The sequence below is a fragment of the Salvia splendens genome, chromosome 8, assembly GCF_004379255.2.
Source record: "Salvia splendens isolate huo1 chromosome 8, SspV2, whole genome shotgun sequence".
In the NCBI taxonomy this organism is placed as follows: domain Eukaryota; kingdom Viridiplantae; phylum Streptophyta; class Magnoliopsida; order Lamiales; family Lamiaceae; genus Salvia; species Salvia splendens.
In genome coordinates this window covers 31,392,656-31,419,907 of record NC_056039.1, presented here as the reverse complement: position 1 = coordinate 31,419,907, position 27,252 = coordinate 31,392,656, and the positions used below count along the sequence as shown (strand labels likewise).

At 36.1% G+C, this 27,252-nt stretch overlaps 4 protein-coding genes and 1 long non-coding RNA gene across 8 annotated transcripts; 2 read left to right on the top strand and 3 right to left on the bottom strand.

Moving 5' to 3' along the window:
- Positions 1-3,985: 3,985 nt before the first annotated feature.
- LOC121744731 (60S ribosomal protein L18a) lies at positions 3,986-5,581 on the bottom strand. The gene is made up of 4 exons (XM_042138334.1): positions 5,428-5,581; positions 5,196-5,311; positions 4,995-5,058; positions 3,986-4,524 (listed from the first exon to the last, which is right to left on the bottom strand). Exons 1-4 carry the CDS (start codon positions 5,440-5,442, stop codon positions 4,183-4,185), a joined length of 537 nt encoding a protein of 178 aa, XP_041994268.1. The 5' UTR covers positions 5,443-5,581; the 3' UTR covers positions 3,986-4,182.
- Positions 5,582-6,104: 523 nt separating this feature from the next.
- LOC121744732 (60S ribosomal protein L18a-like protein) lies at positions 6,105-7,883 on the bottom strand. Its single transcript, XM_042138335.1, has 4 exons — positions 7,530-7,883; positions 7,225-7,297; positions 6,922-7,036; positions 6,105-6,316 (listed from the first exon to the last, which is right to left on the bottom strand). The coding sequence occupies exons 1-4, from the start codon at positions 7,744-7,746 to the stop codon at positions 6,257-6,259; spliced, it is 465 nt and encodes a 154-aa protein (XP_041994269.1). The 5' UTR covers positions 7,747-7,883; the 3' UTR covers positions 6,105-6,256.
- Positions 7,884-7,990: 107 nt separating this feature from the next.
- On the bottom strand, positions 7,991-11,324 carry LOC121744730 (phospho-N-acetylmuramoyl-pentapeptide-transferase homolog). Of its 2 annotated transcripts, none has more exons than XM_042138332.1 (8): positions 11,059-11,324; positions 10,889-10,963; positions 10,461-10,681; positions 9,847-10,294; positions 9,693-9,757; positions 9,123-9,316; positions 8,787-8,995; positions 7,991-8,436 (listed from the first exon to the last, which is right to left on the bottom strand). In XM_042138332.1, exons 1-8 carry the CDS (start codon positions 11,188-11,190, stop codon positions 8,254-8,256), a joined length of 1,527 nt encoding a protein of 508 aa, XP_041994266.1. In that variant the 5' UTR covers positions 11,191-11,324; the 3' UTR covers positions 7,991-8,253. The 2 variants fall into 2 exon arrangements, with proteins under 2 accessions (XP_041994266.1, XP_041994267.1); XM_042138333.1 differs by having other exon boundaries at positions 10,889-10,979; positions 11,059-11,188.
- Positions 11,325-15,758: 4,434 nt separating this feature from the next.
- LOC121744374 lies at positions 15,759-16,716 on the top strand. The gene is made up of 3 exons (XR_006038588.1): positions 15,759-15,829; positions 16,020-16,088; positions 16,608-16,716. It is a non-coding gene; the product is annotated as an uncharacterized LOC121744374 (long non-coding RNA).
- Positions 16,717-22,865: 6,149 nt separating this feature from the next.
- LOC121743912 (prefoldin subunit 6-like) lies at positions 22,866-26,552 on the top strand. Of its 3 annotated transcripts, XR_006038343.1 has the most exons (7): positions 22,866-23,354; positions 23,490-23,560; positions 23,646-23,770; positions 24,198-24,258; positions 24,886-25,039; positions 25,617-25,692; positions 25,861-26,552. XR_006038343.1 is itself a non-coding variant. In XM_042137298.1 (5 exons), the coding sequence occupies exons 1-5, from the start codon at positions 23,285-23,287 to the stop codon at positions 24,940-24,942; spliced, it is 384 nt and encodes a 127-aa protein (XP_041993232.1). In that variant the 5' UTR covers positions 22,867-23,284; the 3' UTR covers positions 24,943-25,262. The 3 variants fall into 3 exon arrangements, 1 of the variants encoding a protein (XP_041993232.1); XR_006038342.1 differs by having other exon boundaries at positions 25,617-26,552; XM_042137298.1 differs by lacking the exons at positions 25,617-25,692; positions 25,861-26,552 and having other exon boundaries at positions 22,867-23,354; positions 24,886-25,262.
- Positions 26,553-27,252: the final 700 nt, after the last annotated feature.

Genomic DNA, 27,252 nt, shown 5'->3' with positions numbered 1-27,252 from the left:
GATGATAGCCCTTCCGATTAATTTTTTTTTATTTTGTGTGTTTTTTTATTTTGTGTGTTTTTTTTATTTTGTGTGTTTTTTTTATTTTGTGTGTTTTTTTATTTTGTTTTAATTTTAATAAAGTGTGTTTGTTTAAATTGAATTGGGTTTTTAAAAAAAAATTATAAATTAAATTGAATGAATAGTAATTAAGAGACGGTATAGAGACGGTTAAGAGACGGAGCGTTGCAGATTCCGTCTCTTAGTTAAGAGATGGAGGCAAAAAGGACAGTGGGGCCCTCAAATAGTGCCCAAATAGTAGTTAAGAGACGGTTTAAGAGACGGTATAGAGACAGCGTTGTGGATGGCCTGAGAGTGTTTCGTATTAACTCTGCTCATGAATTTAATATTGGTATGGGACAATACATAATTTAGTGTAAATTGGTATCGTATGAGATATGGAATGAAAAAATAATCGAAATATTATTTGTGAAAAATAATTCGTCTGAGTAGAGGGAAAAGCTTATTATATATAGATAGAGATTAATTTCAGTGGATAAACAAAATGGAAAAAAAAAACATGATTTTTTTCATACACGTTAATTATTTATTTAAAAGTGATTAGATACATGTCGAGTTATTCATCACATACCTAATATACAGACCAAATATTGTCATTTTTTTCACCGTTGATCTCATATTGACCATATACGTAGGTGCACTAAACATTATCAAAACACAATAGATGAAGTTTGTTAATTATGGAAGAAATAGATAAGGTGATTTAGTTTTACATGAATTGAATATTCAAGAACATGCATCCGATTGAATATGGAGATTGTTCTCATTTCTACGTAAATGCGTCTAAAATAAATGAACTTTATTTTTTCCCTTGCAACATTCCAAATAGCGTAGCCCATAGAGAATTCTGTTTAGCCAACAATCAACGTGTTCCACTTCAAAAATTCTCACTGTATAATACTTATCAATGATATAGATATATGAATTAAGAAAACGTTAATTGTATTCATTCTTTGTTTTATGTATCAAGTATTAATTTTATGTTACTTGTTTTCTTGGTGTAACTAATTAGACTTTGGTTTAAAAATTGACGCAGTTCTACGACTTGTTATCTTAATTGTAGTAGCTAATAAGTGTTGGTATTTGCACCAAAACGAGTATAATAATAGACAACGGCAGATTTCGATGTGAAACACTATACTTAATTATGATATATTTTTTCTATTAAGATGAAAAACCTGAGTAGAATGATCAGATATGTAGCCTAGCCTAAATCAACTAATAAAGGCTTCAAAACACTTTGAATTGTACAGAAGTATATTTAGAAACAAAAGGGACTCTGTGGCATAATGTATAAGGCGCTGGTTTGATCCCCAGCAAAGTCAATTTATTTGTGTGTTTTTGCTTTTTATATTGGAAAAACCGTGTAAAATGAGGGAAACTTTTGATGTGGCCAAACCTTTGGCTTTTCATCTTGTGTAACCTCCAAATGCATTATGGGATGCCTTAATGCCATGACTCTTCATGTAGGCACATCTATCCTATAAATAGATGGAGTTTTGGGAGATGAGAACACCAACAAGAAATATTCTCTCTACTCTCTCTAGTCTCTACAATTCTAGTGTGCATTTTAGGAGCATTGCATTGCTCGGTTCTTGCTTCCAATTCAAGTTCGCCGGAACCTACGAGTTTGAGGTGCTTCAACTTGAAAGTCGTTTCATCTTTGGGGACATTAAGCCAATCCGTGAGCACTAGCAGGGCGTATTTCGTCTTGCGGAGAGAGGGTCACCTCGACTCGACTTGAAGAATATTATAGTTTGCATCTCTTTACGTTCGTTGTAATTTATATTGTTACATTTACCTTCCACTTTTTATTCTTTGTAATAGCAAGGATTGCCCGTGTAAAGACTGCAATATTTTCTAACATTTTATTGGCACTGATGTGTAATTTTCGAGTTCAAATATTAATGGTAAAGTTCACACAAGTTTAATAAATTGACTCTAATATTACAACGAATCTGCAAGAGTACAGAGTCGATTGTAGTACTTCGAGTGTCGAACCACATGGAGGCGTAGGCTATTTAACTCCAAAACAAAGGAAAAGCATACTAAAAATGATCTTGATTTGAAGGATTTGATTTCTACAAATTAAAGATGATCTAAAGCTACAAGTTAACGAAAGACGGACTTTTTGAATGGGGAATTATGTCACTCCAAGTTGCTTACTAGGCTTGTATTGTTCTACACCTATATTAAAAGCACATATTTGGGATTAATTAATCAACCTAATCGCGTGCACTGAACATGTTTGCGACGTATAATTCACAGTCAGCTGAACACTTGTTCCATGAATTAATTTTCGAAGATATTAAATTCCTGCAGAAGCGCGGGAATTAAAGATCATCTACTACGCGAACTTACCTAATCCACTATTAAATTATCCTCTGAACAATTCTAATTCAATAGCAATCCAACAATCAAACACTCCTAAACTATGTTAAAGAGACAATAGCAAAGGAATTAACATCACTACGTTATTAGCTAAAAACATAGTGAATAAATATTGAGCACATTGTTGGACACAAACATATGATTTCAATGGTGTAAGAACATTTTTACAAATCCTAGATTACAACTTGGAGCAACATAGAGAGCTTAGCCTAAAAACATTGTGAAATATGCAATAAAACCGTAGGATTCAAGCTCTCGTTGAGTGGAATCGGGATTTGGAGACGGATCGTCAGAATGTTGGCCGGAACTTCTTCCTCCTCTCTTTCTCCCTTTTCTCTCTTTTTTCCTCTGCCAAAAAAACGTCCTCAACTCCCTCTCTCTTCTCCTTTAATCAAATTTCTGCCCAAAAAAAACCGTCACATCCACTCTCTCTCCCCTTTTCTTCCAATTTTTGTTGAATCAATAACATGCTCTCCCCTACGTCCCTATCTTCTGCCCTTTTTTCCTCTCTCCACTTATGGAAACTGCCGCATAAAACTGCAATATTGCAGTTAAATTGATCCACCCGGCCGGGTACATTATTAGGCATAAAATTCACCCGGCCGGGTGGCCAATTTGAGAGCTTTCTGTCCTCTCGCTGCCTTCCAGAAATCACCCGGCCGGGTACATTATTGGGCATGAAATTCACCCGGCCGGGTGGCCACTTTTGAGAGCTTTCTGCACAGCTTTTCACCCTCCGAGCTTCCTTCTTTGTTTCACCATTTACTCCTCTTCCTACACCATAAAACACACTTTTGCAAGCATCAAACTATATAAATCATGTAAAGTTATGTAAAGTTATGGGAATAACAATGTAAATTTGATTCACATCAGGCACCATAACTATAATTATGATATGATTATTGATTGTACATGTATTTGTTTTTTTTTGTGATACCTGTTATTGTGATATGATTATTTAGTTATGATTGGATTCATTGTGGTGTAATTATATTTCTACGTTGTTTTTGCATCAGTGTTCTCATATTGATCATATACCCATAGTTATGTTACGATTATTTGGAATATTTATGTTTGCATTTGAATTGATTGATTGGTATGTAGGTACTAACATTTATGACTAAATGGAAAAAGTTAGAAAAGAAAATATGATTGTTTTTAATAATCATGCTTATTTGTTAGGATATTTATATGTAAACTGGAGGACGATTCAATAATCAACCTAATGCCGAATAACAAAATAATCATCTAAATTTGGTGACCATGTACGAGCTGAGTTATTTTCATATGCTTAACAAAGATTCTCTTTTATTCAGTAATTATAGATTGATCTCACATAGACCACATAACAAGTGCACAAAAAATTAACAAATGGCAATTAGAGGTCATTTTAAATGAATTGAATATTTAAAACATGAATTCTCATTGAAGCTAAACAATTTTGGGAAAATTAAATATTGCAAATTTAGAGGAATTTCAACAAAAAAAAGGCAAGCTAAATAATAAAAAATGAAAGGTCCCATAAAACAGAAAATTTTCCAAAGCCAAGAAAAGAAAGAAACTGCAATTTATCTGTCTCAATTTGGATGCCCAGTGATATAGGTCAACAAAACATAACATTGTAAAGGAGTTCAGATTGAGGAGACTAATGAAGAAAACTGTCACTCGCTTTCTCTAGATGATAAAAGAAATATAGTTGATTTTACTCCAACAATAAATGACCCACACAGTTTACATAAACAAGTTGGGCCTGGTTGCTTTGTATGTGGTCTTGAGTTTCCTGGAAGGTGGTCTAACCTTCTTGTAGACCAAGGGAAACTTGATCTTGGAATCGTGGAACTGCTTAGTGCTCTCCCTCTTGCAAAGCTTGGCAGGGACAGTGGCAGTCTTGATGATTTGGATGCAGTGGCTGCGCACCCTGTGGCGGGAGGCCATCTCGGTGTACATCTGCTCAACGCCACCGTTCAAAGTGGTGTCACGGTACTCCTTGTACATGTTGTGATAACCAGTTCTGCTCTGGTATCTCAACCAGATACCGTAGTTCTTGATGGTTGTAGGGTTCTTCTCGAAAATCTAAGCAATTGGAATAGAAACATGCATTACTTCAGATGAGACCTCAACACAAGATTTAGAAGGATATGTGCAGAAATTGGAGCAAGAATCATTTGGTTAGGAATTAGTAGAACAGGCAAAAGCAAGTCTAGAAATTACAACATTTGTGAATCCCTTACAAGAGGATACAATATTAACCAAAACCTATTTAGAAGAAACAAAGGAGATACAGTTGCTCAATCTGCAATTACCAAATCATTCCTAGATCAAATGATTAATTCAAGTTTCGAGTTAACTTTTCTAATGTGATAGTAACACAATCTAGGACAAATAGCAGCTAGAATAATAGTAGTTGCATTATATAGGTAATACTAAGAACTAAAACACTAAAAACCCAAGAATATTCTGTTAAATTCATAGAAGAAATATCTTATTGCAGGGAGAAAACGATAGTTAAGAGATCAATCACATTTAATAGCATGGAATCATACCTCGTTGATAGCAAGAACCTGGCCGTTGCTCTTCTTTACCTTCTTAAGCTTCCTCAAGAAATACCTACACACAATTATGAATCAATAACAATCCAATTGAGTAACCCTAACTTTACTCCCAAAACCACTGAAAATACTAAGAATAAATGGAAGTTCTTTGAAAAGTGTCCAATTAACGCATAAACGTAGACCGATACATACCAAAATTTGGACTTGGCGCGGACTTCATTGGTGGCCCAAAGCTTCATGCGGTAGATCTTCGGATGCTCCTCCGTCTCTGTCGGCAGAGCTCTCCCCACCACCTGGTACTGATGGAACTGCAGAACGTACAACGCGTAGGGATCATTAATTGCATTACCTTCAAATTCAATTAATCTAACTAGAAATATTAAACAAAATATCACAAAATACAGAGTCTGCGGCGGCGTCATACCCTGTAAGTCACCATTTTCCAGCCGAGTTCAAAATTATCTCAGCGATGAAGAGGAGAGTGCGGCAGGTGAAGGGGGGTTTTGTGATTAGATTTTAATTCCAGAAACCCTAATTTGCTTCGTGGGCCCATTTCTTCCCATTTCTTTATTTAACTAGCCTAGCCTGCCTTTGGTTTGGGCTTTTGGATTACATATTGGGAATTTGATGTGTTATGAATAATGAATTTCATGACCTAAACTAATAAACCTACTGATTATTTATTAATTAATAATTTAATTTTGCAGTGTAATTCTCTGCACCCTTCAAAATTTTGTATAACTAATCACATGTAGTAATGATTGCTAATATATTTATGTACCACGAAATAACAAAATTAACCAAATCATGGCTTCTTTTTAACTTTCAATGATTTGTAGTACAAGTTATTTTTAACTTTAGCAACACCAGTTAGCTATGCTACAATTCCATGCATAACCCAGTTCAGCAAGCTAGAGTTGGCTTAGATTCAAAGTGAAGTATTTGATCTAAATCGAAATTTAGGATTGTATTTGATTTAGGCCTTAGGGAGTTTATTAGGAGTAGAATCTTTTCTCAAGTATCCAAACCTTCTAGCATCTTGAAGGGGGCAATCAACTTTCAACTTAAATATTCATAAGAAAATCTGAGAGAACACGTATATAATTGCATGGGCAATCAATCATTTAGGAATAGGAGGTGATTACCACAGAGAAAATAATACTAACATTTTTTCTGATAAATAAATACAATCAACAGTGTCCAACTCAGGTGAGGACTTTAGTTGGAGAATATACAACGTTGTTGCTGCTGCTTCACCAGGGATAACTTGCATTTGTCAAACCAAGAGTAACAGCAAGAGCAGCTAGCAGAGCCTGAGAATGTCCAAGAATAAGCAAGCATCTATTAAACATAACAGCACTACAAAAACTACATAAGAAGTAGGAATCTAGAGATATGTCCACAGTTATTGGATTGATGTTGCATAACCTAAGTACCAATTCAGTGTTGTACATGAGAAATGTTTCTCTTTTAGTTTTTTCATAGGGATTAGAGGTGGATCATCACACTACCATCCCTGACTTCTCAACCCTCTAAGCGGATAATGGATTATGTCTTTCATCAAGGCACTTCATCTTCAAATACTCGTTCTCAATGTCATAACAAACTTCAATTGAGCAACACATTAACGGCCCCAACACAAATCAACTCAAGCAGTTGAATCAGGAAGCAAAACACATCTATTAACTATTACATATGATGACTGGTGGAAGGGGGTTATTGATTGACAATACTCTTATCACATTAACAAGAAAAACCTCAGATACTTATTCAAAGAATAAAATTTCAAAATTCACTGGATAAAAAACAGGCATAAAACACCAAAACATGAATATATACCATCCCTAAGATCCTAACTGTTGGGAACACCCATGAATTCACACTTGAGGAGATTCAAGTAGAGATTGAAAACACTTACAGCTATGCCACATGCAATGAGTCCAGGCTTCTCCCTGTAATCCATACGGACACACAGCAGTAGAAAAGCTCCTATATACCAGGGGATTGCACCCAGAAAGAAACCAGTAATAAACCTAGCAAAAAAGTAGTAAAATCAGAAAAGTTCTTATTTTACTAACAAAATGGCAAATCATTCGACTATCAACTGAAGCAGGAAGTGTAAAGATCAAATTATCATGAAACTATCAGCTGCACCGCATACATTATCTTTTAAGAAAAGCAATTTTGAAATAATTGAGTAGACAATGACTGATAAACTTACAAGAGCCATCCAAGTCCAACACCAAAACAGGGGAGCCGTTCCTCCCTAAAAGGTCCATGAGCAACAACATGACCTAGAATCCCCAGAATATTGAAGGAGAAGGAAACAGAAGTCAAATTCATCGCTTTACATTCTTATTGCACCTTTGCAAATTTAGTTACACAAAATGCATTGACTCACACAAGACAAACAAATTCGAAAAGCTACCAAATCAGTTTAGTATTCCAATTATTCCTTCATAGAGCGTTAATGTTGATAATTGAACCAGGATCGAATGGATTAGGGAAAAACAAATCAGGAAATACCGGGAACGGCGTGATATCCCGGAGGATAGTAATGCGGCGGATGGGCAGAGATAGCGGAAGGGGGCACAGGCTGAGGGATTCCTATCACTGAATAATCGGGCTGGGGCTGATAATTAGCCACGCCTTGAAAAGTGCCGTAGTAATAATTGGGCGGCGGTGGCGAAGATTGGGCGGCGGCCGAGACGCCTAGGGTCTTTCCTCCGCCTTCTTCGCTCATTCTCGCCGGAATAAGAAGAAGATCGCGGTGCTAGGGTTCCGGCCCTCGGAAATTGGTGGTTTAGTTGATCGATTGAGAGATGATCGATCCAAGTCCGAGAGTTCACCCTTCGCCGCGATATTTGCCTATTTATTTATTTATTTATTTATTTGTACAATTTTATTCTTTAGTATTTTATTAATTTAAAAAAAATCAAGCATCTCATTGTAATTTAATTATGCGGCCAAATTATGAAGAAAGAAAATACTATACCCAAAACCCGATTAACCTTGTCACCGTTTATCACAGGAAATTGAAAACAAACAACCGCAATCTTATAGAACTGTAGAAGAAAATCAGTGCTAGATATCAAAATTGGTTGGTTTTGCTGTACATGAACATGAGTTCCTCACTTCATCCAACTTCTGCTGAAGAAAACATTAGTAACAAAATGAACCTTGAGAAGAATTAGTGGAGAACAGTAGCTAATCCTTAACTAGTCGGCGTCAACGCATCCAGATTTGCTGGTCAAGCAGAAGCAAGGCCGACGTACGCTGCACATAGGATCAACAAACAAGCAACAAAATATGCGCCGGCAACAACTACTGGTTCTCTAACTCCACATAACTCGAGGTGGTGGTGGAAGGGCGCCATTCGAAAAATTCGGTATCCCCTTCGCATGAAATGCTTGGTCGCCTTGAAGAAGGATACCTGAAAGATAAGCCTCTAGTGAGGTGATGAAACATAGCCTCCAATAGAGTCTGACTACTACATAAGCATTAGCAGGTTTAATTCATTGTTAAAAAAAGTGTTTACCTGCAGCTGTCTTAGATGACTAAATCCAATAGACAGGGCAATAGAAAAAGTTCACAAAGTTCCTTTTTTAAACTATGTTTCAACAAATGGGTAAAAATCGATGAAGTTCATATTGAAGAACTACTCAGTATGGGTGAAATTGTAATAAAATTTCGCATATAGGCTAGCAGATATTGTTAAGATTACCACCTTCCAAAAATGCTAGATATTTCATAGAGTGATGCAAATGAGATTTAGATAAAAACCTGTATGATAACTGAAAGTGCTTCTACAACATATATCCCTGATGAAATGAACAATGGGAAAAACATTCCAGTGCAAGAAGCCATTGCAGCAAGAGCCCCACCCAAAGCCAAAGCTCCCGTGTCGCCCATGAATATAGATGCCTTGTGCTGGTTTTGGAAAAGAAAACCAATGCACGCTCCAGCCATCGATGCTCCAAATACTGAAAGATCTGATATTGGTGGCAGCCACAGCAAGTCAGAAACAGGGACATCAATTCTGTGGTAATTTGCTAAAACTAACTAAAGAAACAGTTTTTTCAATTTTGGAGGGGGTGTATCAAAAGATTATTCAACTACCGGAGCATATAGGAAGAACAACAATTGACATCCCGATGAATGCTAATGCAGCAGTTCCCGCAGCCAGCCCATCAAGTCCATCAGTCAAATTAACACCATTGGCCATGGAAACAAAACAAAATGAACTCAAGACTGGATAAAATTTCCCAAGGCGAACAAGGCCCAAAGGTCCGGGTAGAGGAACCACAGTTTTCCTGACATACGAAGTACACATGAGTAACAAAGCAAATGTGTTGCTAATACAGCAGAAATGCTATTAGAAAATATAATGAAGAAAAATGCATTATGCATAAATGTAAAACGGGTGACATGAGTTTCTTGATAAGCATTATCTGTTTATGGTACACTCTAATAATGACGGAAACAGACAACATGGACCTACAATTTGATAATCCCCACGAACACTGAATTAAGTACCTAAGTCTTAACTACAAAGTGTCAAGTTCTTGCAAGCTAACTGTTAAGGTTGAAGCAGTCACTAACAAAGAGGTAACACTGAGTTCACAGGTTGGTGAAACTCAAGATGGTGCCACATATGATTTGTGATGCAAGCATGGATGTGTGAGTTACATGTTGTAGGGTGTTGATATGTCCGTTGTCCACAGCCAATAGGAGAACAACATTCCGGTAGCTGCCTAAGTAATGTAGGAAATAGAGATCAGAAAAAACCTAAAAACTCGAAAACAAACAATAATGAGATGACTGAAGACAAAAGTAGCTTCACCTCCAACAAAATCCTAAACCAAGCAGATAGGCCATCATTTTTATTGCTGATACTCAAAAAATCATCTAATAGACCAATTGCAGCAAATGCCATAGTTGCTACTGCTGCTGCAGAAACCTCAACGGATGAAAATTTGAGTACAACTTCAGCAACAAGTAGGCCAATCGGTACAAAATATAAGCCGCCCATCGTGGGGGTTCCTTTCTTGGAAGAGTGTTGGATCGGTGTCCCTTTCTTTACTCTGGACCGCATATTAAACAGACGAAACAACGGGACACAAATATAGCCAGCACAAGATACTAAAATTGCAGATATCAGGAAAGGCCACATCAAGTAGAATGGTGCGAGAGGCAATCTAACAATCCTCCATGCACACTGATCCACAAGTAAAAGAAGGAACGTTGAGAACGACATAAGTCCAACATTGTTCCAAATTCCATAAACAGTCCTGCAAGCAGAGAGTACCACGAAGACAGACAATAAATTCAACATGCATAAATGGCATTCTATTAGCAAGCAATACATCAACTACAAAACCACATTGCAAAACGCACATAATGAATCTGAAAAAAATAGAGGTCGCAAGTTATAGTCAATTTAACTCATGAGTTTACTTTCTTCTCCTTCTAGTGCTGCCAAGCGTTGAAAGCCTATGCGCAGTCACAGTTATGGAGTCATCAGACGGCAGCAACCGCTCTTTTGAGGTGGGAAGATCAACATCCGTAATCGGCTGCAGAAAAACATCCCCATCGCTGTCTTCACCTTCGCTTGATGAATACATATATTCAAAGGGCCTATCATTACTACTCCAATCACCAAATGAAACACCAAAATCCTGGTCACAGAGCTTAACCAGTTAGTTCTAATGTAGCAGAAAACAACCAAATAAAGACTACAAAACTTCACCAATTCTGCATTTTACAGATTGAGAAACTTCAGTCTGTTTCCTTTAACTATAAATTTGAGAAATTAATCCACAATCAAGTAAATCGACCAAAATCCTGGTCACAGAGCTAAACACTTTAGCGAATTGCATACATACATCATCCATGGCGCAAATTCGAAGAACTCCGCGCGCCGTGCGAAATCCATGGCTAGGAACCGGTGATTCAAACAACTGTCCCAATCAACAGCTGACAAATAATTAGTCGGCATTTATATCGAAATCAAACGCTCAAACATCCGATTGAATCCCGTCGTAGAATTAATCACCTTGTGCTCGGCATAACCGGGGGCGCTACCGAAAGACACGCGCGACGACGGGAGTCTGAGACAGCAGCAACCCGCGAGAAACCCTACATGATTGAGATTCCTCCTACTCACAGCATGGGATTGCAATTGCATGACTGCACACACCTAGAATCTAACTTGAGCATTCAGCAACTGAGGATTTCCATCTTTCATTCCAGAGGGGGAAATGAATTTGCCGCAGCTTTGAAATCTCCGAAGACTTCCCAATAACACCTCTCCCCAACGTCACTAGGATTTTCCCATCCCACTGTACAATAGTGGACACGTACTAAGACTAGCCGATGTCCTAATCAATAAATAAATTGAAAAATACGATTAATTCATTTTAATTATTAGTGTTTATTAAATATAAAAAAATAAGTATAACAAGTTGTAAATATTAAGTATAAATAAAAAAAAACGCCCATCGGCGGCTAGTCTTATACAGTAGATGCTCTTAAAACTATTGCACTCGCCACTCACAGATGCCTCTTCGACAACCAGTGGAAAATATCCACGCATTATTTATTTATTTTTTTGAAGATGACAAGTATTTAAATATAAGAATTATCGTTGTCAAAAATAATTCATTTGATTTCTTTTCCACATAATATCATTCTATCAAAGTTTCGAGCATTGATTATTTCTGGTGCTTATAATACATGCAGAAGTAAATCTTATGATTATAGTTATTTCGAGAACTATATTATTATATCGTTTAATTTTATGTTTCTGGGAAAATATAAGCTCCAAGAAAAAATTATAACTACTCTCTTAATTTGTGAATAAATATCTCATTTTGATATATATTTTTTAGAGTGAACTATCTCAAAAGTCTCTAACGTTTTCATTTGTAACATTGCAGGTCCCTAACAAAAAAAATATCACCATACAATCATAACCTTAAACATAATCACATGTCATATTTTTTTATTATATTACCCTTTAACCCTAAAAGGGCATTTCGGTCATTTTAGTTAAATGTCTGACATGCGCCTAGCGTGCATGCTGCCACGGTTACTGTGCTTGTGCTTGACGCAGGTGATGGTTTGGTTGACTATTAATTGTAATATTTATAAACCCAGAAATGATATGTTGCGCGTGTTATATGAGCGACACTTGAGCGTGAGTATATTTTCTCTCTCCTCACTTCCTGTCTATCTCTTTCATTATCATCAACTAGTATTCACACCCGTGCTATGCACGGGTCATATAATTTTTAAATAATGAATATAAATTTGAATGAAGGAGTAGAAAATAAGAATTACAAACAATATAAACACTGATAAAACATAAATGTGATTATAAATAAAATATTCATTATAACTGATGAATTTACTCATCAACTATAGATGAAATATTTCATATTCGGCAATCAATTTTATACAGATTTAATTTATGATATAAGTAAAGTAAAATAAATTTCAATTAAGAGATGTATGACTAATGAGCAAAGAGTATGAGTTAGTTAGAACCAACCTCTTCAAATAAAGAACCTGTTATTTCAGTTGAGAATATAGAGGAAAATTATAAAACAACAACAAACCAACCAATAGTTCATAAGTTTTGAAAAACTTCTTTGTAAACAACATTAACAGTAGCATCGCTTCTATTATCATCTTCATCTCCACAAACTAAAATCTTGAGACCTGCCCGACTCGTAACTCTAGATATAGCAACATACAACTGTCCATGACTGAAGACTGGTTTTCGTAAAAATAATCCAACATGAGACAGAGATTGACCTTGACTTTTGTTAATGGTCATTGCATACGACACAGCCAAAGGAAAGTGTCGTCGTTGGAATTTGAATGGCAACCTTGGATCAGATGGTATTAAAGACATTCGGGGAATCAGAACTTTATGACCAACATTATGATCACCCAATACTTGTCCCTCCAAAACATAATCACCCAAACGCGTAATTACCAGTCTGGTGCCATTACACAATCCATTCGAGTGATCTATATTCCTTAACAACATCACAGGAGTACCAACTTTCAACAACAATTCATGATTAGGTGTACCTGAACACTTCAACTTATTCAAAAATTCAACAGAATGTATCTCAGCTAATCCATTTGAGGTCAAATCTGAGTTTGAGATACTATCAGAACTCAAATAAACTCGACCCTGAGACTGATCCAACGACATCATAAATTGGTTAACCTCATCAACAACCTCTAAAGTAGGAGCAAGTATGGCACGATCATGCAAACAATTACTCAACACTTCATGATTCATATAGGACGGGTATATCGTTGAAACAAATATAGCATCCCCGATATCCCAATATTTTGTTGAAGAAAAAAATAATTTTATTTAACAAAATATAAATATTTCAAAATATTAATATTTCAACAATAAAAGCATCCAAGCTGAATATTTAATTTTTCCAACATTTAAAAATTAAATACCTCCATTTTGATTTACGATAGACGAACAAACGATACTATCATTCACAATACAAGAATTAGGCTGATCAAGTACGCCATCACTCGTAGCTATTGAACTTTGAACGGATACACCAACATTAGCTATACAAAAATGTAATAAATTTGGTAAGTTAGAATACAATACAAAATGATTTGGTGAATTTCAATATTCACCATAAAATTATTTCAATAAAATACTCAAAGTAAATTAAAAACTCTTTTAATACTAATTTGTCAAATTCTTATTCACTTATATAAATATATTTAAAAATTAAAACAGGATAGCCATATGATGCACCCAAAAAATATATGATTTTGCCTAAATTAAGTTAAAAAAAATCCAAATACTTCAATTAAAAAATCTAAAACAAACTATCTCGTTTGATAATAAAAAGGACAAAGAGTAAATAAAATAGGAGGCCGAAAAAAAACTTAATTAAACAACGTGAACTTTTGTTTAACACGACAATGAAACTAATATTTGCACAATCAAGCAAATTAATACATTATAAAGATTCTGTCCTTTGCTTCAACATTCTTAAAATAAAAATTTAATACTATCATACCTTCTATAAGCATGGGAATAACTGCTCTTACATAGTGAACAGTTAAACTTATTATCCTCTGCTTCAACCTTCTTAAAACAGGTCTTACATGACAAGTAATACCATGTATCATAATGTGCTTCCACAGATATAATGTTTCCAAAAACCCAATATAAACCATCCTGTGAACAAATGGTAGAAATGAACTAATATAATGTAAGACAGTATAATTAACAAAATAAGTCAATGTAAACTTATTCATTTCAGTTGGAATAATAAGTATTTAATACCTCTAGACATTCTAAATCCTCAAGAGACTTTACTTCACTGTAAGATTTTCAAACTCACTGCTAATGTTTGGTCCAACTGGACCCAAAGAACCATTACAAATAAATCTCTCATCACCTTCAATTCTATAAAAATATAATCCAAAATCAGTCACAAATAAGATAATAAATAACTAAATAGCTGTAAAACATATTCATTTTAAAAGTGTGAGAACTACATTACCACTAATAGCTTATACCTTTTCCTAAAATCAGTAACTTCATCTAATTTTGGATTAATTAGAACCTTTGATGCTTGAAAGTGTGTAGATATTCTCATTTCACCTAATACATAAAAACACATTTGAGGAATGCAGTTTCTGTCAGATAAACTAAGAAGAAAAACAAACAACAAAGAGACAAATGTGAGAGAAATGAAACCTCTAAATAAATTAGGCTTGCAAATTTGAACAATAACAATAGGGATGGTTCCTTGACTCTTTTTGAAATCAGAGATATAAGAATCAACATTTGCTTCCCAAATTGTACAAAAGATTTTATTATGCCTGTATACACAAAAGAAGTGTTAACTTTCAGACAAATTGTAGTATAGAATTTTAATTGACAACTCTTGATATTACTTACTGTTCATCACTAATTTCAATTTCAATAAGCCTATACTTAGATTGCTTGAGAACTCTTCCTGGATTAGTGATAACACCAATAACATCTGTCCAATAAGAAATCAGAAATCAACCTATGTAATGAGTATTAAAAACAAACATATTACAACATTGAATTTAAAATCTTACCAAAAAAGGTTGTTTGATCATACTGTCTCATTTGTGAAATTTCAGGGAATGGCTTGAAAGAAAACATCATTCTAGGAAAAGCCAAATCTTTGACCTCAAAAATCTCAGTGTAGCTATTCATTACCAGCCTAAATTGGTGGTTTGTTGCTTTGTTTTTAGAGTGTTACTCTGCACACAGAAATTCTTAATATAAAAGACACCACCTTCCCTAAGTGGAGATGCCATCTTTTTCATAATGTTATTAGTGAAGGATGCTTGGATTCTTGTCCCCTGTAATAACAAAAAGCCATTAATAATTAGTTCCATTTCTGGTAGACTATAAAAGCCTAGTTGTTTGGTAGACAAAAGATCATACCTCATTATCATGCAAAACACACTCTAGGCTGTTATCATTTTTATCCTCTGGAACTCCTTCATATCTACGGACACATCTTACTTTAATGGTGGAAGTAGTGATTGCCTTGGAAAGATTGGTTAAGCATGTTACAAAAGGAGACATTACTTCACAATCTGCTCAAATAGATGAAAATGAAATAATGTCAGAATCTGCAATGTCCTAACAGATTAAACACTTAGTCCACTTAACATTCACATCAGCCAATAACAATATAATCTTCATTTTTGCAGAAATAGTAAAACAAAAGGTTGGTGATCTGTGGAAGCAAGCAGATGCCAAGAAGATCTATCACCAAATGGTAAAACCCTAACTGATTTGTAAACACTAATTCCACTGATTGCTTAGCCATATCATTCACAACAAAGTAACTGATTTGTAAACTGAGTGCTTATCCATATCATTCACAACAAAGTAACTGATTTGTAAACTGAGTGCTTATCCATATCATTCACAAAAACCTATAACAATGAATCCCTTTCCTTGTGCAGAAATAATGCAAGAAAGGGAGAAATAGCAGTGAAAGCAAATGGATGCCAAGAGGATCTTTCAGCAAAATGGTAAGATACTTAGATATCTAACTTAATTCCTACTGATTTTAAATGAATGAAAGAAAGAGAGCAGTACCAAAAATCGAGCTTATGGAGCCTTATAATTGTGAGAAGAAGTTGATGTAAGTTTTTAAAAGAGAGTTGCTAACTGAGCTGTAAAATGAGTTATTAGCCATATTTATAGAGGAAGAAGACCACCCTGCACTTGTCACATGTACACCAATACATATTCCAAAAAAACAGAATGATTAGGAGAACCATTCACATTTCTCAGTTAAAATATATACCAGATAATATTTTAATAAGTATTAAATATGTATAAAAACTATAAAACAGTGTTATAGATGAATTAGCAATATTAGTTAATGCATTACTCGAAATAATTATATCTCCATAAATGAGTGGCAGTTGTGACTTGGAAAACGAATTACACAGTAAAAGAAATTAATTGAATGGTCTATTTGCCTTGCCCAATAAATGACTGTGCTGATTGGTATTTCCTCTATTTAAGCTAATCTATCTTTACAGGAGTGACAATGGGATTGATTACAACCCTAAAAAGCAGCCGCCTAACACTCTCTCCAAAAGAAAAAGAAAGAGACAAAAAAGCTTCAAACAGCCTGCTACCTCCACAGAGTCTGCTAAAGTTCTGAAAATGGATCCTTCCATAAGAACCTCTTCAAGTCTATAAACGTTAGGAGAAGGCCAAAACGATGCATATCAAAAGGTAACACATTTCATAAATAATATTAGTTGTACATCAATTCGAATAAGTGTCTTAATATCATTTCTATACCAGATTACCAGTCATTAAGTCCACTTTTAACAACACTACAACATTACTTTCCAGAATATTTATATCACTACTCTTCTAACATCACTACAACATTATATTAGTTCATTTCTGCCATTTTGTTAATTATACTGTCTTCCATTATATTAGTTCATTTCTGCCATTTTGTTAATTATACTGTCTTCCATTATATTAGTTCATTTCTGCCATTTACAGACACCAATATTTACATCCCCATTTGTACAAATTACATATACATAAATAATGACCTACTATTTATCTTTTTTCAGGGAAAAAATGCATTGGAAACAGGTTTAATACTCTAAAAATTGCTTAGCAAGGAATATATATGAAGAGATTAAGCTCTCTCTCTCTGTCTCTGTCTAGTTCTATCAATCTCAAGCTCTCTCTCAATCTCTCTCTCGTCTCTCCATCTCCTGTCCTATTTTCATAATCTAATTTGTGAGTTGATGCTCTTCCCTCTTAGTTAAATTCTACTAAATATCATATTTTATAAATACAAATACTACATTGGTGAACAGATGGTGTACAGGCACACACTAAATAAATGGATTTATGTGTGTTTAATAATCATAGATGTATTCAAAATGTGTCACACAACCATATGAAATTTGATTAGCTACTTACAAAGTGATACTCCTAAAATGAGTAAATAACTTTGGAAACATTGGATATTTCTTGGTTGCAGTGCACCATGCCCAATCAGCATTCCTTTAACAGGCTGTTGTAAACAAATGAGTAAATAGTTTTTTATTTGTATTAAACCTTAAGCAATGTTTTTAAAAATATAAACAAAAATATCAATTAGAATTGAAAACGGCCAACCTGCTCTCCAATGAGTGTTCTTATTGAGAAATGACAAAAAGGTAACCACAGTAGCTGTAAAAATTCCCGCCAAAAAGGGTAATTATGACTTTTCAACAAACTGTCCCTTTAGATATTGATAGATTTCTCTTTTGCTTTCATTATCCATCAATTTCTCTTTCTTCACCCACTTTTGCTTCCGTCTAATTCAACCAAAGGGATGAAGAAATCATCACTCACTTTCTCATCCCTTCAATTCAACCCAGTAGAAAGAAGAAATCCTCACCGAATTTCTCATCCCTTCGATTCAATCCAGCAGAAAGAAGAAATCATCACCCGACTTTCTAATTCCTTTGATTCAACCCAGCCGGAAGAAGAAGAAAAAAAAACTTTGATTCAATTAAATTACGACGAAATTGATATCCCAATAAGAGGCGAATGATTTCCATTTTTTATTGTTTTTAGTTTTTGTTAACTTTCTTTTACCCATTGATTAAATTCAATTGAAGAATGAACTTGGATTCAACTGAATTCTCGCGAAATTTATCTTCATTGTTGCTTAATCAATATTTTCTGGCATCGACGCAAATTTGTGTTTTCTTCTCTTTTTTTCTTAATCAATTCTCGACGACGCTTTTATTAAAATATTTAATTGCAGTAATATCATTGGCAATAGGCAAGAGTGAGAATAAGAAATTTGTTATGGGTTTCACATCTCTGCAATTTTGATTTTAGGAGAAAATGAAAGCAAATGTTTTGTGGAATATCAATTTAGAGAAAAAATTCATGGAGAGGAAACTGCTTGGTTATGAATAATGTTGATGGAGAATTAGATTTGCAGACAATAAAAATAAATTAAAAAAATAAAAAAAGGAGAAAATTGGTTTGGTCGCTCACGCTGGCCCTCAAATTGAGCGCTCAGCAGAACATCTCTCTTAAGAAATCCTCAACCAATTTCTCAGAAATGATGGCTTAAATTGGTTGTTATAGATTTAATTTTGCAGCCATTCTAAATGCAGCCATGTTAAATAAAGTGTGTAAACATAAATTTCCCTTTTTTGCTTAATATTAATGTTTTTAATTTAAATATATTATGTGGTCCCATTACTTTTATGTTAGAATTTTTATGATAAGACATCATGTATAAAATGAAAGAAGAAATGCGTATATAAAGAGGCATCAATGTGGGATCATAGAGGGTAGGTCTGCAGTGTATGTCTCCAGGTTAAAGGTAAGTGGACTAAAATGCCCCTGAAGGCATTTGGGTATTTTGGTCCGAAAAATGGCTACAAATATACGATATGTGATTATGTTTAAGGTTAGGGTTGTCTAACGATATTTTTTTTTGTTAGGGGCCTGCAATGTCACAAATAGAAACGTTAGGGACTTTTGAGGTAGTTCACTCTATTTTTTAAAATGGAGGATTAGAGACCTAAAAACCATCTTCTCTAACTAGTGATGAAGCTTTAGGGTTCACACAGTCTCAATCTTACATGTAATCAATTGCAAACTCTAAATATTGTACAAACTCTAAACTATGATTTGAACAGTTAAAAAATATCAATTTATGATAAAATAATAGTAACAAAAAATGTCAATACAGTGTTAACGGATGATGTTGTGTTGACATTGTGTTGACACTGTGTTAGCATTTTCTGTTAATGTTATTTTGTCATCAGTTGATATTTTCTAACGGTCCAGATCATAGTTTGGAATGTATACAGTATTTAAAGTTTACATTTTTTTACTATCCTCTAGGGTGAGCAAAAAAATCGAAAACCGAATATCCGAACCGAACCAAAATTTTGAAATTCGGTTTCGATTTTTCGGTTCGGTTCGGTTCGGTTTTGAAAATACAAAAATTTCAGTTTTTCAGTTCGATTCGAGCGAAGAAAATAACCGAATAACCGAATTTATTTAATTATTTATTATATATATATATATTACTATTATTTAATACTCCAGCCCACTTAATTCATCAACAACTTGGCCCAAATAAAAATACTTGGTACAGTTGCCCAATTACCAAAAGAGTCTACTTATTTTGAATAAAAGTAAGCAACAGCTCCCTATCTCTCTATCTCTCTTCTACCCCAAATTCACGTCACCACTTTCTCTCTTTATTCCCAATTTTCACTTCTCATTTGAAATTCCCAAATTCAGAGAAACAATCTCTCACTTTCACGTTCTAAAACTCCTTCTCTCCGACAAAACTCGGCATCGCCGCTGCCACTGTTCTCCGCCGACGCTGCTGTCCGCCGTCGTTCACTGATGCATCAAGCACCGCCACCGCGTAGCCGAGCAGCCGTGCCTGCTGCTGCTGAGTTCAGCCCGGTGCTGTCCGCCACCGCCATCGCCGCACAACCCGCTGCTTTGAGCAACCGCTGCTGTTCACACACCGAATTCCAGCGCCGCTGCTCCCTCTGTTCTCTAACCTTGACACCATATGGCTCTAGGCGATTATGTATTGTTAAGTTGCAAATTATTGCTAAGTATCTCTGAATATTTCTTATTATAGACGGTTTTTTGATTTAAGGTTTTTCAATTTTTCGATTTTTCGATTTTTCGATTTTTTATATAATTTCGGTTTTTCGGTTTAGTTCGGTTTTCGGTTTCGGTTAGGTTTTGGTTTTAGGCGAAATTCGGTTTTTCAGGTTCGGCTCGGTTCTGGCAAAAAACGAACCGAAACCCGAATGCACACCCCTACTATCCTCTTACCTCATTTATTTTCTCTTTATTTTTATTCACCTGATTTATTTCTTTCTTTTTTCACAAAGTAGTGCAGAAAATGATTTTTTTCCATAGCTTTCTTATTTTCACACGTTTTGTTTTATTTCACTCTTTTTTCACACACCCATGAAAATAAATTAAACTTCGAAGGTATAATTTTCTTCTTATGATTATTATTATTCATAAAGTTTATATTTTAACTATTATTGTTGTTCACAAATTATATCTAATTTAAAACTTATGCTTTTTATTCTAAAAACAATACTAGTAGTGCTTTTTATTTCACTCTTTTTTCACACACCCATGGAAAGAAATTAAACTTCGAAGGTATTATTTTCTTCTTATTATTTATTAGTATTATTCATAAAATTTATATTTTAACTATTATTGTTGTTCACAAATTATACATAATTTAAAACTTATGCTTTTATTCTAAAAAATACTAGTAGTATATTCTTTTTTGAATTTGTTTTATTATCTATATTGAATTTCATTGTGGAATTCTCTAATATCTATCACTCATACTCTATATATTTCTCTCTGATAGCCCAGACTAATTTGTTTTAGTTGTATTGAGTGATGTCGAAACATGTTAATAGTTGATTGGGCCCATTGACAAATTATGGCTTCATCTAGGGATGTCAATCGGGCCGGCCCGTCAGGTTTCAGGCTAACCCTACTCGAGTTGCAGATTAATTGGGTGCGGGCTAATCGGATTGTGATTTCTTTCGGATTATAAAAGCTCAACCCTAACCCAAAAAACTCGGGTTTCGGACTAGCCCAACGGGTTAATCGGGTTGTTACCGATAATATTAACATTCTATCAGCTGATTCCGGTGAGAAAAGGAGGAGAGGTGGCATCCCCAAATCGCGCCGCATACTGTCGATGACATCCTTCAGCATCAACTTATATAAGGGGTCAGTCGCTGCAAGCCACTTCTCCATGGTGATTAAAAGTTAATCATGCTGTTGTATGCGGGCGAGCGAGTAAGGGGAACTCGGGATCGATCTGGGAAGGAGCTGCCGATTGGACCTCGGGTCCGGACCCGCTGGTGCTTCCCCTAGCCATCCGCATCGCGGACTTTTGCCCAACCGGGCAACGGCGGAGGGATTGAGGGGTCGGGAACTCTGCCTTGGCGTCAGGGAGTTCGTTGGAACCAGCACTGCTGCTGTACTCCCCGGAGGCGTTGATCTTCGTCCGCTTCGGCCAGCCAGCTTCAATACCCGAACTAAACTTGGCGGAAGTCTGCACCACAAGATAGACATCCCAATATTTGAATTCCCCGAAACCCGATTCACTGTCGGGGTACTGCTGGTGAGACAGAAGCTTGACATCATCGGCGGACATGCCGATGGTTGCCGTACAGAGGTTGTTTTGGTAGATGCCGACAAATCGGCTGAGCTGCCTCCTCAGCCACTCCCACTGTTTCCGGCATTGCTCTCCATCGTGAGGCTTCCCACCTGGCGGTTTGAATTGGAGGTAGCTTCGGCTAATGCGCCACCACATTCTATCGATATGCTGGTTAGCCCCGACGTAGGGATCCTCGACTACACTGATCCAGGCCTTTGCCAACGCGACGCACTTCCCTATGCTCCAGATGGTCCTCTTTCTTCGGCCGGCTTCCTCCCCCTCGGTCCCCGCCCCACCCTCTTTCCCCACCCGCCGAACGAGGTAGTGCCCTTGCCCTTGCCCTTCCCTCTCCCTTGCCTCCGCGTCCTCCTTGCTGCCGATGGCATCTCAGTGGGAGACTCCCTGACCGGAGATAGCCCCAACTCCTCAAAAGAGAAAGTCTCGATGCTGGTGAACTGAGTCTCCAGATGAGTACTCTGTGGGGTATCACTCGACAATAGATCAATGTAGGGGCGATAGACATTGTCCCCAGGTGATCGGGGGACCCCTGCCTGCTCCCTCGCAGTGGCAGGCATGCCCTGCATCATCCCGGGCATCATCATTCCGGGCATTTGGGGCATCATCCCGAGCATCGCGACACTCATCCCGGGCAGTTGGGGCATCATACCCATCATCGCGGCACTCATCCCGAGTATTTGGGGCATCATCCCACACCAAGTGGAGTACATATTGTAGTACCCGGGCATCATCCCCGCCATTTGGGGTTGGGGCATCATTAGCGCCATTCCGGGCATCATCCCAGACATCGGTGTACTTCCGCCGACATTTCCCCCAACTCTAATTGAAAAGTCAGCGTTTGTGACTCGCTCGTGGCGGGGGAATCACTATCGAAGTGCTCCATTTATCTTCAAAAGAAATGAAAGTAGAGAGAGAGAAACTCGTCAAAACAAGTGGTGTGAATGAAATGAAGTTCAACGAGCCGTATTTATAGATTTTTTCTTTAAAAAAAATAAAAAATCGGGACGTCCGCCGGGACGTCCGTCGTGTCACTGCAATGGCGGACGTCACGACGGACGTCCCGGGAATGCCGCGGAACTCCGGTGTCCGCAACGCACGTCTGCGTCTGCCTCCCTGCTGCCTAATGGCGGACGTCCCGCGCGGACGTCCGCCGTTGTGGATGCTCTAACATGTAGATACACTCTACATTTCATTCCATTAAAATTGACATTTTTTTTAATCAAAATTCATACTGATAAACATTTTTAAAAACTTTTCTGATTTCACATGAGGTCCAAAAACAATGGCAAATGTGCATTGGGTCAAATTTATCCAATCCATGATAACAAGCCCGAACAAACGGTCCGAATTCAAGGCCCATTCAAAATACAATAATTTTTTTCTTTTTCCAACTCGAGCTATTGCATTACACTACGTAATCGGATTTCCAGCGCCGTCGCTAGAGAATTAAAGTAATCGGATTGGCCGGAGGCGCGAGGCGGCGGAGTGATGGCCGCTATCAAGGAGCTAACACGCGATCTAGAGAACAAAGCCACCGATTTCAGAAAACTTGAGAAAGGTAAATTTTTCCCAACCCCTCTCCATTTTCAGCGGTTAAAGTTAAACCCTAGCGCGCGCCGATACACGCGAACAAAGTAATTGTATTATCTTCTATTGCTGTTTGAAATCAAGTTTTTTATATGAAAATGCGCAGATATTCAGAAGAACCAGCAAGTGAAAAAGAAGTACACCATTCAGCTCGGCGAAAACGAGCTCGTGCTCAAGGTAGTTTCTCTTTATAATCTGCGTTTGAGCTGCAGTTTTATAGTGCTTCAATGAGTTTGTGATTTTTGTTGGATTGTTTTTGAAGGAACTGGATTTGTTGAACGATGACACGAATGTGTACAAATTGATTGGTCCGGTGCTAGTGAAGCAGGATTTGGCTGAGGCTAATGCCAATGTTCGGAAGCGGATTGAATATATCTCTGCCGAATTGTATGCTCTTCTCAGTTTGCTGATGTTTGCTAGTAGGAAAAGTCTTAACATAATCATACACGTATATGATACTCCATGTTTACTTGTTAAAAAGATTTGCACACATAATGTTTGTGGATGGATTAAGTGGGATTCATTTGATTGGAAGGGTAGTTGCTGCTATGTAAGGTATGGAGCGGGTTCGGGAAATCGAATGTCCTTTGCTTAAATATGATTAGAAGTTGGTGCAATACTTTGACAACTAATGCACTGCTGTAATATCTTATTAGTCAAGATTCAAGTGTAATATCTTATTAACTGATTAGTAGTATTAAATTTTTGGTTATTGTTTTTGGCATGTTACTCTGAGGTGTTGAATGTAGAATTGCAGAAATCATTTGGCTGTTATTGCTTTGCCATTTATCTTTAATATTGTTTCTTGCACCAGGAAACGCTTAGATAGTACCCTTCAGGATTTACAAGAAAAGCTAAGTAGCAAGCAAGAATCGGTTTGTCAATATTCTCTTTTGTTCTTTTTATGTTAATTTTGGAGTACTGTGTACATTGTGTCAAAGTTATTTTTGTCACAATTTGTTGTTCATTTCATTTGGCATTTGACAATTGGCATATAATGGGACTTTCTCTTGTTAAGATTTAATTAAGAAACACCTTATGCTGCTCGGAGCTTGTCAGACAATATTATGATATTGTATAAGTTTGAATTATTTGAACGAATAACTAATACCATTTGTATCCCGCTGAAAAAATGATAGCATTTTTATACTTGCCATTTGTCATGGGATTGGATTGTTCGTGTATCTACTCGGACTTACTATTTTATAATGGATTATATGAAATTTTCATATGTTTGATTTTACTTTGTAAAGTTTCGTGAAATTGATTACTGCTTATGCTTTGGTTATTATTCTAGATACAAAAAGGTTTCCTCTTCGAAACAACATTATCAATTCTTGTCTACTGCACCTAATTTCATTTCCAACTGAATTAGCCAGTTTAGTAGCATCAATTTTATTTACGTTCTTTTGGTGCATTTTGTAGTATTTGTTTCCATTTCTATATTCTTCTAGCATCCCATAGCTCTATCTTCACCTGATTTCTTAAATGCGATTGTGCAGATTGCCAAGCTACAACAAAGAATCCAGACTCTCCAAGCTGGAAAAGCAAAGGCCTAATATGTACGTGCAACCCCTGTCACTTGGTTCAGTTGAACATAGATGTGGCCTCTTCATATCAAAATTGCAGTTCATACATTAATATTTTCTTTTGTGGGTAAGTGATGAGGACTTTAGTCGCTGTAATACCAACTTCGTATTGTCATATGCATAAGTTGAAAACATTGTTGGGGGATGATATTCTGCTCATATGGAATTCATAGTGGTGCTATCAGTCATGACATCTCTTGTAAAACACAGCTTTGGTGGTGCACGACTGAACTCAGCCTTGTAATTTTAGTTCAGATCTATTTGTTTGTATAATGGATTTTGTCTTTAAAGTTTGACTGATTTGTTTCTGAACCTTTTCTAGTACCATTCTCTGTCTTGACTCCATGAGATGAATTTAGAAAGGGAAGAATTATGCTGTTTTGAGGTTGAAATCCCCAAATTCGTCAATGAATTGATTTTGGAGCTGGAAGAATCATGCTGCTTTTAGGTTGAAAAGGATTAGACAGGCGGTAGTGTAGAATATAAGAAAGCTTTAAGGTGAAGCTTAATTTAATGATGGGAAGGAATAAAATAGCATAAGAAGTTCTCGTATCAGAAGCTTTAGATAAGAAGGAACAAGCAGCCATCTTTGAACACATTTTCCTATGAAACCCAGATATTAGAGCCTTGATTCTCTTTTGCAGGGAAAGGAATACGTGCTAGCCATAGAAATGCTCAAATTTGGTATCAAATGAACTCTCTAGAGATGTCACATTTATAGTAAGTCGCACGTTTCTCCTTCGGCCGCAGAATATTGTTTTTCGAATCTTTAGAATATAGAAGTATTTGAAACCTGGTATATTTGTCTTGTTACTAGTGATTATTCCATGCCTACATACGGTTCATTCATACATGTATAAATTGAGTGGAGAATTTTGTTTACTGCAGGAAAAATATTCTAATGATTACAGGTTTCTGTAAAAATGATGGTTTTTTTCAAATTCAAATGTCTGAATTTGGACAACCATCTTCGATGCCATATTAACTGGCAATCAGCTTATGTATCTGTGGGTAAGGCAGAACATAGTGGCTGCTCTCTCATCTCTCACTTACCACATTCATGAAGCAACTTCTGAATGGAAGGCATGATTTTGAAGCTGGACAATCATGTATAAATTCTCATGCATATATACCATAATGACATTCTTGAATCTTGAAACTTAAGGCCCCACGTAGCACTCAGGACCGATTATGTGTTTGCGTACAGCTTACTTGATAGAGATCTTTTAGATTTTGGTCTTGTTAGTGTGTTGCAGGTTATTTTATGCAGTTTTCTTTCCAGTTATAGATCAAAATTTGTTATTTGGGACATGTTTCTGTTAATGGCAGACAGTGTTTGTCACTGATGGAACTCCACTTCCCGTCCGACTTGCATGTGTTAAGCATACCACAAGCGTTCATCCTGAGCCAGGATCGAACTCTCCATGAGATTCATAGTAATTACAAGAATTGTGTGGCTTCACCAACAATCTGAACATGTCATATGCTATTTGAAAGTTATAGTACTTTTGTTAATATGAATATAATCACATGCTATTTTAATGGTACTATGATGGTGATTTTAAAGATGTTTGCGAAAATAATTGTCTGACTGTAGGCTGGAGTTGGGGGTTCCACCACATTACCTAGTTGCATCTCCATGCCCATGTGTTTGTTGTTGTAGATCTTGAAAATTATGTCTCGTTTAATTTTTGTTCCATTAACAATTATTTTTCAGGATTTGATTAATAATTCATTATTCCATTATTGGTGTTTATAATTGGCACGGTGTTATTGTAATCAAGTTTGTACTAGTTTGCAAGCTATCTTGGTTCATCATTTTAGGACCCCAAGTCCCTCGTAACATGGTATGTGTATACGTATATATACAAATTGTTTAATGCAAAAACATCATTTTCATCTTGAAAAAATAAAAATACTGAAAGTACCGCATCCACGGTGAAATGTACTGCGCTTGGAAAAATTAAATTAAATAAAATTTCACCCCTTATGAAATTTGAGCGTTTGCGTAGCATTAAGCTAGTAAAGAAATGATTTTCTATACTTACTTTAAAATATGAGTTCTTAATTCTTATTGCAATATCTCTATACTTATATAGGGTTCTGATCAATTGAGATTTTTAAGCCTAATTGAGAATTGAGATATATTATCCGCCACTCATTTTTATTAAATGAGTGGTCCAGAATTTGCCACATGAAAAATATTTTTAGATAAATTAATTAGGAAAGGGCAGAATGGTAATTTCATGGTACATTTTATTCAATAAACATTTTTTTTAA